Genomic DNA, 14455 nt, shown 5'->3' on the forward strand with positions numbered 1-14455 from the left:
TTTGGGATCAATAAGGTATCTATCTGTGGGGCAAGAGTCATCAGTACGATGGCATGCACTTTATTTGGCTGTCTAAAAGTTTGTCATCATCCAGTAAGCCACTTGATCAGCAAACTAACTACATACTTTAACATTTATCCCAGTGACACACCGTGACTTTAGTATGTAAAATCTATAAGGGATTGCAGCAACTCAGCAGAGCGTCCTCAATACAATCTCATTAGCACAGTGCCTCTACTCCAAAATCAGGTTGAATGACAGGTGGCCACTCCAACAATGGTAACAATCTAGGAGCACTACCTGAAATACCTTCAGCACACGAACATTAACAATTCATGGTGGCAACTCAACAGCAATTCCTCAAGGCAAATTAGTGATGTGAAATAAATGAGTATGCTGGCAGCAATGCCTGTTCCAAATACAGTTTTGAATAGGAGTCAAAGTAATGAATCAGGCGGAATTAAGGCAATGTACTCATTGGATGAGGTTTTAAATTTTTCCTATGGACAAACAAGTGATTGCACATCAGTTGCCCGTTTCAGATCTCACTAGAGTCAACATGAAGCAACGTTGAGCAGAGTAATGGCTGGTTGATTTGGTGTTTCCCCAGTTACCAACAAGCAATGAAATATTAAACCCATCCTTAACATATAAAAGCGAAGTAAGAGAGACATTTTAACAAAACCAATTTACATAATATGTAAATTATTGGAATAGCTTGCAGTATTCATTAACATATTCTTTAAAGTGATTAAAATGTTTCAGAAATACAAAAGATAAAGCAGTGATGCAAGCCATTTTAGTTGCATTCTCTTCAATATGCAAATACATGACTGGAGATAAAACTAGCTAATGCCAATGTATTTTGATGGCTCTCAAATTAACACGAACACTGTCTGCGGAACAGAATAGCTGTTCTAAATTGTCACTATGATTTAATGAGACACTCTGTTAGCAGCAATGCCCAGAAATTAATGCTGTCAATAAAGAGCACAGTTAGAGTTGACTCATCCTGTGATTAATGAAATCGGAAGCAGGTTGTAGAATCATAATCCACACCTTCTTTCTAACCACCCCACAAGTTTTGGTCCAATGTAATTATTTATGCAATTTTTTTTGCCAACTTTGTCATACGCACTTGAAAACATTCTATTCTTGAGTAATGATGATAGATCATTGAAGCACAGAGTGTAATCACACTCCAGCTGAGAGATCTCCAAGAGCACAATTTTGATTGGTTTATCTCCTCCAAATGAAGACAGCCAATTTAATGATCACATTGCCATCTGTAAATTCAACACATGCTAGTAAAATACCACTTGCCCAAGATTTTAATCTAGTTTTAATAACCTACCCATTGTTTTAACCATGCAGCCCAAGCTAGCTAATGGCTTTGCCATGAGTTGAGCCACTGTGGAAATTTGACCGGTACAATTCCTGATTCAATTCTTGCCATTTATTTAAGACGTCAGCACTTGAATCTTGTATGTGCAACATTCAGAGCATTAATGTGTTTTCTTAAATAATATTCAGTGGATTATTTGCCCTGCTCTATTCTACAATATGAACACATAGATGATTCTTTGAAAAATTCTATGTCACATTAAAGGAAAGTTGGAGTTATTTATGGAGTTATATCAACAACAATATAATTTCCAATTACAATAGCACTTCATGGTCTGGCTTTATAGTTAGGGTTAGCTGGCCAGTTTGTCATTCCTCTCCCGGCCTCATGTTGCATCCGGTGGCAACCTTGCCATTTCTTTAGCATTTTGTCTGTTTTATTTTACAAGGCCAAGATGCTAGCTCCACATTCAACCTAGCACGAAAGGAAAGTGTGCAAGGAGCCAGCCAGATTTGAAACTGGGACCTCTCGCCTCGAAATCCGGTGTTGAAGCCACTACACCACAGGCCGGCAAACTGGCCAGTATAGACATTATTAATTCATTAATTGCCAGTCAGGAGCCAATGGTGAACCGACCTCTCAAACCGCTGCAGCCCTATACCCATAGTACTATTCTGAAGAGTCTTCCAGGAAGGATCAGCCATACACTTCCACATCAGGCTGGGGTACAACATACAAGTGGTGATGCTCCCAAGTACCTGTTGCCCTTACCCCTCGTGGAGGTAGAGATGCTGTCTGAATAGTCCTGAGCAACTGTATGGTAATGATGAAGGGATAAATAATGAGGTTAGGATGATGGTTCTGGATAGCGATCAAGGAAAGTGACAAGCTATCCAAAACGACTTGGATGGTGTCAAGCTTCTTGGAAGTTGTTGAAGCTGCACAGATCCAGACAAGGGAGAAGAATATTCCACTCCGCTCTTGACTTACAAACAGGAAGCCATCTAGCCTACTGGGTTCAAGCCAGTCCCAGCTGAACACTCAAATGTCCCATTACCCCTCTCTTCATCTCCCTTTGCCCCTGCAACTATTCTCCCTTTCACATGCTGTTTTGATGCCTTTAGGGCCAATAACTTACAGTAAGGAGTCATTTAGAAGGAAACTTAAAGCCACAGGAAGAACATGCAAAGTTTGCACAGACAGCCCTCAAGATCAAGACTAAACCCAGGTCCCTAGAACAACAAGGCTTGCAAGCTTTAGGCCTCATCTGGAAGTGAACGACACCACAGAATTCTCAAATTCCGACATGGTCCTATATCCACCCATTATGTGGCTGATTCAGATCATTTTCCAGTCAGTGTTGATACCCAAGATGTCTATAGTGGGATAGTCAACAATGATAACATTATCAGCGTTCTTAAATTATTAGTCTAGTTATTTTGTCCTAAATATTCATACTACATTTTTACATCAGGTACTTTTCTTTTAATCCCCTACAACATTTTCTGATGCTTCTCCTAATGGTTATTTTATCCCCATGGTAACAAGTTAATCAATAAGCAGATAGGGAAAAAAATTATGAAAATTTTATTTCTATGCAACTTACTGGTAAGATCCAGGAGAATGTTTTCTAAGCAAAGTACTTTGATTTTGCCTCTTCCATGCTACCAAACTAGATGCTGTCCGCCAATGTTGTTGTACAAGCTTCTTATGGGCCATGGTTTAGAAGAAAAAGGCTGGGTGAACTTTTCAGCCATCTTATAGGAGAATGGTTTCCAAAGATGCAAGATAAATTAATGTTACATGTTTGAACAATCCAAATATGTCGGTCAACCAACTTTTCCTCCCCAAGCCTTCTGAAGAAGATGTACTTGCATTATCTTTTCAAAATGGTATCCCAAATCACATGAAAAACATCCAATTGAAACAGCACTATCACTTAACAGTACTGCTCCCAAGTAAAAGATAAAGAATAGCCAGAATGCAGTCTGCAATTTGCTTTGTACTTCAAGGAGTCATACGGCACAAAATAAAAGTTGATCTATCATTTTCAGAAGGCCTTTGACAAGGTGCCACACATCAGGTTGCTTAACAAGTTAAGAGCCTGTGGTATTACAGGAAGGATTCTAGCACGGATAAAGCAGTGGCTGATTGGCAGGAGGCAAAGAGTGGGAATAAGGGGAGCCTTTTCTGGTTGGCTGCCACTGACTAGCGATGATCCACAGGGGTCTGTGTTGGGACCGATTATTTTTTTTGTTATATGTCAATGATTTGGTTGATGGATTTGATGTCTTTGTTGCAAAGTTTGCAGACAATATGAAGACAGGTGGAGAAGCAGGTAGATTTGAGTAAGTAGAGAGGCTACAGATTAGGAGAATGAGCAAAAAATTGGCAGCTGGTATACAGTGTCAGGAAGTGTATGGTAGAAGAAATTAAATGGTTGACTATTATATAAGTGGGGAGAAAATACTAAAAGCTGAGGTGCAAAGGTACTTCCGAAGCCTTGTGCAGGATTCCCTAAAATGTTAATTTGCAGGTTGAGTCTGTGGTGAGGAAGGCAAATGCAATGTTAGATTTCATTTCAAGAGGACTAGAATATAAGCGGTGGTGGTGAGTGCGTGGAATGGGCTGCCGGCGACGGTGGTGGAGGCGGATACGATAGGGTCTTTTAAGAGACTCCTGGATAGGTACAGTTGAAGTCAGAAGTTTACATACACTTAGGTTGAAGTCATTAAAACTCAGTGTTTAACCACTCCACAGATTTCATATTAGCAAACTATAGTTTTGGCAAGACGTTGAGGACATCTACCTTGCACATGACACGAGCAATTTTTCCAACAATTGTTTACAGACAGATTATTTCATTTTAATTGACTATATCACAATTCCAGTGGGTCAGAAGTTTAGAAACAAAATCAAAAGAAATCAAACAAGACCTCAGAAGAAAAAAAAATTGTGGACCTCCACAAGTCTGGTTCATCCTTGGGAGCAATTTCCAAACGTCTGAAGGTACCACGTTCATCTGTACATACAAGTGTATTCAAGTATAAACACCACGGGACCATGCAGCTGTCATACCGCTCAGGAATGAGATGCATTCTGTCTCCTAGAGATGAACGTACTATGGCGCGAAAAGTACAAATCAATCCCAGAACAACAGCAAAGGACCTTGTGAAGATGCTGGAGGAAACAGGTAGACAAGTATCTATATCCACAGTAAAATGAGTCCTATATCGACATAACCTGAAAGGCTGCTCAGCAAGGAAGAAGCCACTGCTCCAAAACTGCCATAAAAAAGCCAGACTACAGTTTGCAAGTGTACATGGGCACAAAGATCTTACTTTTTGGAGAAATGTCCTGTGGTCTGATGAAACAAAAACTGAACTGTTTGGCCATAATGACCATTGTTGTGTTTGGAGGAAAAAGGGTGAGGCTTGCAAGCCGAAGAACACCATCCCAACCGTGAAGCATGGGGGTGGCAGCATCATGTTGTGGGGGTGCTTTGCTGCAGGAGAGACTGGTGCAATTCACAAAATAGATGGCATCATGAGGAAGGAAAATTATGTGGACATAGTGAAGCAACATCTAAGACATCCATAGAACCATAGAACATTACAGCACAGGAACAGGCCTTTTGACCCTTCTTAGCTGTGCCGAACCATTTTTCTGCCTAGTCCCACTGAACTGCACCTGGACCATATCCTTCCATACACCTCTCATCCATGTACCTGTCCAAGTTTTTCTTAAATGTCAAAAGTGAGCCCGCATTCACCACTTCATCTGGCAGCTCATTCCACACTCCCACCACTCTCTGTGTGAAGAAGCCCCCCCCCCCCAATGTTCCCTTTAAACTTTTCCCCCTTCACCCTTAACCCATGACCTCTTTTTTCTCCACTGTCCTCAGTGGAAAAAGCCTGCTTGCATTCACTCTATCTATACCGGTCATAATTTTATACACCTCTATCAAATCACCCCTCATTCTCCTACGCTCCAGGGAATAAAGTCCTAACCTACTCAATCTTTCTCTGTAACTCAGTTTCTCAAGTCCTGGCAACATCCTTCTCTGCACTCTTTCAACCTTATTAATATCCTTCCTGTAATTAGGTGACCAAAACTGAACACAATACTCCAAATTCGGTCTCACCAATGTCTTATACAACCTCACCATTACATTCCAACTCTTATACTCAATACTTTGATTTATAAAGGCCAATGTACCAAAAGCTCTCTTTACAACCCTATCCAGCTGTGATGCCACTTTTAGGGAATTATGTACCTGTACTCCCAGATCCCTCTGTTCTACTGCACTCCTCAGTGTCCTACCATTTACCTTGTATGTTCTACCTTGGTTTGACCTTCCGAAGTGCAATACCTCACACTTGTCCGCATTAAACTCCATCTGCCATTTTTCAGCCCATTCCCTCCAACTGGTCCAAATCCCTCTACAAGCTTTGAAAACCTTCCTCATGGTCCACTACACCACCAATCTTTGTATCATCAGCAAATTTGTTGATCCAATTTGCCACATTATCATCCAGATCATTGATAGAGATGACAAATAACAATGGACCCAGCACTGAACCCTGTGGCACACCACTTGTCACAGGCCTCCACTCAGAGTAGCAATCCTCCACTACCACTCTCTGCCTTCTTCCATTGAGCCAATGTCTAATCCAATTTACTACCTCTCCATGTATACCTAGCGACTGAATCTTCCTAACTAACCTCCCATGCGGGACCTTGTCAAAGGCCTTACTGAAGTCCATGTATACAACATCCACTGCCTTCCCTTCATCCACTTTCCTGGTAACTTCCTCAAAAAACTCTAATAGATTGGTTAAACATGACCTACCACGCACAAAGCCATGCTGACTTTTTCTAACAAGTCCTTGTCTATCCAAATACTTGTAGATCCTATCTCTTAGTATTCCTTCCAATAATTTACCTACTACTGATGTCAAACTTACTGGCCTATAATTTCCCAGCTTACTTTTTGAGCCTTTCTTAAACAATGGAACTACATGAGCTATCCTCCAATCCTCTGGCACCTGACCCGTGGATATCGACTCTGGGGATCTCCCAATCCACCACCACTAGCCTCTTAGTTCCTGTACCCCACAACTTCCATTTCTACCCCCTACCCAAGATCCACAAACACACTTGTCCAGGTAGACCCATTGTTTCAGCTTGTTCTTACCCTACTGAACTCAAATCTGCATTCCTTGACTCTGTTTAATTCCCCGATTTAGTCTTTTCCTACCTACATCCAAGACACCTCACGCACTCTGGATCTTTACAATGATTTCAGATTCCCTGGCCCCCATCATCTTATTTTACTTATGGATGTCCAGTCCTATACATCTTCATCCCTCACAAGGAAGGCCTGAAACCTCCCCATTTCTTTCTGGACACCAGACCCAACCAGCTCCCCTCCACAACCAATCTCCTCCGCCTCATGGAACTTGTCTTCACTCTAAATAATTTCTCCTTTGGGTCCTCCCACTTCCTTCAAACAAAAGGTGTAGCCATGGGTACTCACATGGGTCCCAGCTATGCCTGCCCGTTTGTTGGCTACGTGGAACCACGTTCCAAGCCTCTGGTCACCATCCGCATTTTTCCTATCCTACATCGATGACTGCAGGGGTGCTGCTTCCTGCACCCATGCTGAACTCATTGACTTCATCCACTTTGCCTCCAACTTCCACCTGACCCTCAAATTTACATGGCCCATATCTGATACCTCCCTCCCTTTCTAGATCACTCTGTCTCTCCATCTCTGGAGGCAGCTTAGCTACTGATGTCTACTACAAACTCAAGACTCTCATGGCTACCTAGACTAAACCTCCTCCCACCTTGTTACTTGTAAAAAAAAAGCCATCTCCTTCTCTGAACTGCTCTGTCTCCGCTGCACCTGCTCTCAAGCCGAGTTTCCTCATTCCAAAACGAAGGAGATGTCCTCTTTCTTCAAAGAGAGGGGCCCTACCACCGCCCTACCAGGTATAGGGTTCCTCTTGACCTCACCTAACACCCCACCATCCTCGCATCCAGCATATAATTCTCCACAGCTTCCACCATCTCCAACAGGATCCCACCAAGTAACACATCTTTTCCTCCCCCTGCTTTCTGCAGGGAACACTCCCTATGTGACTCCCTTGTCCATTTGTCCCTCCCAACACTTACCCTTGCAAGCAGAACAAGTGCTACACCTACACCTACTCCCTCACTACCATTCAGGGCCCTAAACAGTCCTTCCAGGTGAGGTGACACCTTACCTGTGAGTCTTTTGGGGTCATGCACTGTGTGTGGTGCTCCCAGTGTGGCCTCCTGTACATTGGTGAGACCCAATGTAGATTGGGAGACTGCTTTGCTGAGCATCTATGCTCCATCTGCCAGAAAAAGCGGGATCTCCCAGTGGCCATCCGTTTTAATTGTACTTCCCATTCACATTCCAATATGTCATGATGAGGCCACACTTGGGTTGGCAGAACAACATCTTATATTCCGTTTGGGTAGCCTCTAACCTGATGGCATGAACATCAACTTCTCGAACTTCCATTAATACCCCCCTCTCATTCACCATTCCCCATCCCCTTTTCCCTCTCTCACCTTATCTCCTTGCCTGCCCATCACCTCCCTCTGGTGCACCTCTCCCCTTTCTTTCTTCCATGGCCTTCTGTCCTCTCCTATCAGACTCTCCCTTCTCCAGCCCTGTATCTCTTTCATCCAACAGCTTCCCAGCTCTCTACTTAATCCCTCCCCCTTCGGGTTTCACCTATCATCTTATGTTTCTCTTTCCCCTTCCCCCACTTTTAAATCTATTCCTCAGCCTTTTCTCTCCAGTCCTCCCGAAGGGTCTTGTTCTTTTCCAGATAGATGCTGCCTGGCCTGCTGAGTTCCTCCAGCATTTTGTGGGTGTTGCTTGGATTTCCAGCATCTGCAGATTTTCTCTTGTTTGTGCCAGGATTAAATGGCTTGTCATATGAAAAGTGTTTGATGGCTCTGGGCCTGTATTTACTAGAATTCAGAAGAATGAGGGTGACCTAATTGAAACCTATCCATTGGTGAAAGGCCTTGATAGAGTTGATGTGGAGAGGATGTTTCCTATAGAGAATCTAAGACCAGAGGACACAGCTTCAGATTAGAGGGGCTCCTTTTAGAATGGAGATGAGGAGGAATTTTTTTTAGCCAATGGCGAATCTGTGGAATTCTTTGCCAAAGGCAGCTGTGAAGGCCAAGGCTTTATGTATATTTAAGGCAGAGGTTGATATATTCTTGATTTGTCAGGGCATAAAGGGATATGTGGAGAAGATAGGAGATTGAGGCTGAGGGGAAAATTGGATCAACCATGATGAAATGGCAGATCAGACTTGATGTGTCAAATGGCCTAATTCTACTCCTATATCTTATGCCCAGCTATTGGGAAAAGCTATTCAATTTGTCTCCCAGTTTCATCTTTACCAACTTGTTAATTTTCTTTTACAAATATTCGTCCAATTCCTTTTGAAATTTACTCCAAGTGCAGGTGATAAACATACTGATTAACCTGCATATTGAAGATCCGATCACCTTTCCATAGTCCCTTATTGCAAATATACAAATGAGGTTTGCATTGGAGTAATTAACCGTGCACTGCACATGGACTAACATCACTACATTACACTCTTTGCTTCATATTTATTTACTTACAGCATGAATTAGACCCTTCAAGCCATACTGTCCAGCAATCCCCTGATTTAATCCTAGCTAAATCATGGAAAAATTTACAATGACAAATTAACCTACCAACTGTTATGTTTTTGGACTGTGGGAAGAAACTGGAGCACCCGGAGGGAAGTCATGTGGTTATGGGGAGAATGTTACAGATAGTGGCAGGAATCAAACCCAGGTCACCTGTACTATAAAGCATTGTGCTAATCACTGTGCTACAGTGCCACTCTACTCAGATACACTATGTACAACTGTTTGAAATTTGCATGCATTCTGAAAAGAACCAGATTACTTCTATGTATCTATTTTATTTTAACATTCCATCCTTCAATAACAAAAATAAAATACAACTCGTGACCAAATTTCTAGCTCAGGAATTAAACTGGCAAGGAAACCTCTATTTCAATGCTGATCTTCATCAGCTTTCACTGCAATTTACGCTAAGAACTAAGCATTTGTATACATCTCTCTAAAGGATTCTGAAGAGTATAATAAATGTTACAGTTTAAAGTAAAATGTAAGCCAGTTACTTTGACAAATTTTTCACTTAGTAAAGTAGTTGTCAGACTAACTCATAACTCATAGGTGAATTTGCACATTATATGGCATGGCTAAACATCAAGAGTTTAAAATATTCCCGTGAAAGTGAGAGATGTGCATAATGCATTATTTTATTAATTAAATCTACATAACATCAAGTCCAGCCAACATATTTTTTGCAATTCTTTCAAAGATATTTCTGAGGCACTGCAACTGTCCAGAAGTTATGGTAAATTTTATGTTCAGCAGTAAATCTATTCATCAAACACTGCAAAGTAGTGCAAAATCATATGGCAACCATTCCAACAAAATCAAAATATCTTAGATGTATAGTTCTACTTGAATAATGATATATACATTTATAGACATAACGCTCTAGCCCTTTAATGAGCCAGTTGGGCATACTGAACTGTTAATTCTTTTTGAAAGACTGAACCCTTTAGTTGATAGCACAAAAGCACATTTAAGATCAAGTGCAATCCCTCTTCTCCATTTACCCATTCCCTCCCCCACCCAACTAGTAAAGCATCTATCCTCCAATAAATTTGTTTTGAATTCTATAGAATATGTGATAGATCTGGAGATGTATTTTACTTACAGTATGGAGTCTTCACCAAATTTAAAATAAGGGCCAGAACAACCACACAGCCCACTGACATTTCTCTACTGAAATGGCTGGCTAGCTCCAGCGCACTCCAGACTCACACGCCTGTATGGTGCACTGCTGGAGATGGGAACATGCCACAAGTTAGATTCACTGCTCTAACCTTTTGATCTCACCACTGCAATTGCTCTATATGTTGCATGGCTGAAGGAGTAAATACACTTGCATTTAACCCCCTGGTTAGCACAGGTAGCTCAGTTTCATCCATCCGAATGGGGTCAATGACCCTCACTGAAATTGTTAGTCTGAATGCCTTTACTTCTCATTTCCCTTATTTTGCTGTAGCTTCATACTCTTAAGTTAACCAAATTCATAGCTTAAAAAATAATTTTCTAAATTATCCGAGACAAGGAACAGTGACAAGGCATTCACTGTCAGGGCAAAATGTGGGCAAGGTCATAGGGTCCTGGTTTTGAGTCACTGAAAGCCACAAAAGGCAAGTTTGGCTACTGGGCTAGTGCAGAGGAGGATCTACAAGCCAGGTCATGCCCAGCAGTATCCAGCTCACTAAAGATCAAAATCTTGTACTCCTTATAATCCAGATCATTAAGCACCATTTCTGGAGTATCAATAGACTCAGGAATCACCACTGAATTTTGTAGAAGTGACAGTAGACGCTATAGAAGTGCGGTGCACATTTTAATGACAGGATAAAATAACCAATTTTCAATTGATTTTTAAATTCACTTTCCGCAGCTTGGCACCACTGGCAAGACCAGCATTTATTTACCACACTTGGCCAAATACTACCTTGAACATTTGACGAGTGTGGTAAATAAATGCTGGCCTTGCCAGTGGTGTCAAGACACCACTGGAATTCATCTGTGATGGGGTCTGGAGCACAAAATCCAGCCAAAACCCAAATCGGACATTGTTGAGAGAAGACCACATGATAGAAGCATTGATGGCATCTTCCCATCAATCTGATAATGGTTGAGTGTAGACTGATTCAGACAATATTAACTGGATTGGATTTGTCCTGCCTTTTATTTTATAAACTGAGCAATACTCCACATTTTTGGATTATTGCCCTTATTGCAATGCTGTTCAGTTACCTAGAAGTTTAAATCTGTAACTGGTGCTTTGCTTTTCAGATCATAATACAGCAGAGCAGATTTAGGCCATTCAGCCCATCAAGTCTGCTCTATCATTTGATCATGGCTGATTTATTTTCCCACTAAACGGCAGTCTCCTGCCTTCTCCCCGTAGCCTTTTATGCCCTTACTAATCAAGAATCTATCAACCTCTTCTTTAAATATACTCCGTGACTTGGTCTCCACAGCCAGCTGTGGCGATACATTCCACAGATTTGCCATCCTCTGGCTAAAGAAATTCCTCCTCATCTGTTCCAAAAGGATGTCCTTGTACTCTGAGGCTGCGCCCTCTGGTCCTGGACTCACCCACTACAGGCAACATTCACTCCACATCCACTCTATCTAGGCCTCTCAGTATTTGGAAAGTTTCAAAGAGAACCTCCTCATTCTTCTAAACTCCAGTGAGTACTGGCCCAGAGCCAGCAAAAACTCCTTATGCGCTAATCCGTTCATTTCTGGGATCATTCTCATAAACCGCCTCTGGACCTTCTCCAATGTTAGGACATCCTTTCTTAGCTATGGGGCTCAAAACTCTTTACAATACTCCAAATGTATCCCCCCCCCCCCCCCCCCCCCATTGACTTCAGATAAGGAGAACAATCTTTCACTGAGCTATGGTAAGGGATGAATCTCTAGGCGAGTTCATGCATGAATGAATGATATAGTGGAGAATCCAAAATAATTAACAAATTATGCCAATGTCTCTATGCAGTTATAACTCTGTAGTTAACTAGAACATTAGACATTTTGTAGGCAATATATTACAGTTTATATTTGTGTGGAATGCTGACCTGGGATACTTTCTTCCTTTGCTAGAAAACAAAAGGGATTTTTTGCAGGGCGATTCTTCATCAGAGACAGAATCCTCAGCACTCCTTTTTGCTTGAGCAGCTACTTCTGCCAGCCAATTGTCCTTGGAGCATTTTCTGTAGACCAAACATTATTGTATTTAAATCTGAACTCTTCCAACAACATTTTTTTTTAGGTAACTTGTACAAGAGAAATTGAAGTTAGTATTGCAGATTGATATTTTCTCACTCAGGTAGGCAGCCGATGAAGTCTTCTGCCTACAACTCAATGAGAAATACATTTCCCCTCGAATCCAACAATTCAGTTTTGTCAGTATCTTCAGAGAAACAACCCTCAAAGTACCAATTAAGCTTTTTTCTCCATTGCTCACATAAAGATTCTTGGAGTGAATGCTAATTTGTGTCAAAATCTTTTTGTACTGTGGAGGCAGGTTAAACAGCAACTTCATTAAGGTTACTAAACACCCCATTTTACATTATTGCTAAAATATGAGATCCTCATTCTAATAGCATATGCTTTGTTGTCTCCAAACATCAGTGAAAGGTCACTTGTTTTAGCCAATGAACTGCTTCATCAAATCAACTGAAATTAAGAAGCTGCAAGTGAAAATATTTGAGCATTTTGCCTTATTGCGCTTAATTACGATATGGTATACTTATTCAACTTCAAAAATTTTTTCCTCTATTAATAATGGCAAGAGTCCAATTAACATTTGTAAAAACCTACTCAACTTGTCCTCCACCTTCAAATGTTTGAGTGCATACACCCCCAGGTCATGCTGTTTCTGCCTGCCCAGCTGTGTTTTAAAACTGTACCATTTACTTCACATTGTCTCCCACTTCCTTCCTGCTTCACCACACCAGTTTATACTTTCTTGCATTCAGTTTCATCTGCAATATATGTTCATTTCACTAGGCTGTCTTTCTCCTCCCAAGGCCTTTGCTGTCAGCTTGTAGTTTATACAAAGTGCAAACTTAGAAATGCTAAATCAATAACATCGTCTCAAAATGAGAAGGGGTCATAATTCTCATCGCGGAAAATAACACCATATACCACACAGCAATCTCACTCTCTCGTTTCTCAGGCATGGTTTCCTTGTACCTTAGTTCCGTGACTTTAAATGTGGGCTAACAAACTGCAAATTATCAAATTGCTTCTTAAAGTCTAAGGACACGACTTCCGCCACACTGTGCTCATCAACTCTCTCCATTAATTCAAAGGTTAATCAAACATGACTTCCCATTAAATTCACATTCCTTCCTAGTATTTTTTTGGAAGGCATAGGTAATGGAGCCTTGATATTTATTGCATGAGGAGGGCAATGATTTTGACTTAAAAATGGGTTTGATATTTCCAGTGTCCTTTTGTAAAAGTCAACCAAGACAATGCCCCAGTGGAGATGAAAACTCCTGGGAATATCTGGGCCAAGACCACACAAACTGAAGAATGGCTGGCACTGAGAAACTTGAGGCCAGGCACCAGGAGCACAAGGAAGCCTTACATAAGCAGTGGGGGAGAAAAACTTCATCATACAAACTATCAACTCACTTGCACATTCAAGTACTGGTGGAAGAGTCTGTGGTTCCCACACTGCTTTCTTAACCACCCCAGAACTCACAGCAGAACTGAAGCAAGTCATCCTTGACCAAAACAAAAGGCGGCTGCAAAGAACTGGAGCAGAAAGCAACTCGGAATAGGAGAAGCAGCAGATTATCTCAGGTTCAGCCTTCTCTGCCAGTAAGTCCACTTCAATGAACGATCTCCATATTCTTTTATTCCCTAAATACATGATCAGATCTTACTAAGGTAAAAAAAAATTCCAATGAGCTACAATGCTCCAAAATATTTCTCTTCATCTCAGTTTTTAAAAGGTAGCACTTGTCTAATTTCAGACCCTTGACAGAATCTTCAGAGCACACACACGCACCCAGTCTATCCCAGCAAATAGAACAGCAATCTCGGTAGTCTTATTTCCCTGTTGTTACATGACAATAATTCTCTCATTCCTTTCCATTTTGCTATTGAAGGTACTGATTAATTATTTCTGCCACCACTACAGGCAGCGCATTACAGATCATAACCTTATCTAACCTTATTTCTTTTCCCTGCGAGAGCAAGTTAAGGCAGTTGTGCAGATCAAAACCCTGGTTCTTCTAATAAAACAGCTTCCCTCTATTAAGCCAATCGTGCAGCTCAATCCAATCTTCTAACTTTCCTTTTCTCCAAGGAGAACAACTCTTGCTGCTTCTGTGAACATGACTAAAATCCTTCATTTCTCAAACCTATTCTAGTTCA

General features: G+C 41.3%; 1 protein-coding gene across 7 annotated transcripts in view; it reads right to left on the reverse strand.

Annotated features, from left to right (window-relative positions):
* l3mbtl3 (L3MBTL histone methyl-lysine binding protein 3) overlaps nt 1-14455 on the reverse strand; it is a 155556-nt gene that overhangs the window by 42621 nt on the left and 98480 nt on the right. For 5 of the 7 annotated variants that reach the window (XM_073057303.1, XM_073057298.1, XM_073057300.1 and 2 more), the window contains one exon: nt 12142-12276. The exons of the other annotated variants lie outside the window; for them this stretch is intronic. In XM_073057303.1, the coding sequence (XP_072913404.1) occupies nt 12142-12276 (135 nt within the window). The remainder of the gene's footprint in view (nt 1-12141; nt 12277-14455) is intronic. 7 annotated transcript variants of the gene reach the window in all.

The sequence above is a fragment of the Hemitrygon akajei genome, chromosome 9, assembly GCF_048418815.1.
Source record: "Hemitrygon akajei chromosome 9, sHemAka1.3, whole genome shotgun sequence".
In the NCBI taxonomy this organism is placed as follows: Eukaryota; Metazoa; Chordata; class Chondrichthyes; order Myliobatiformes; family Dasyatidae; genus Hemitrygon; species Hemitrygon akajei.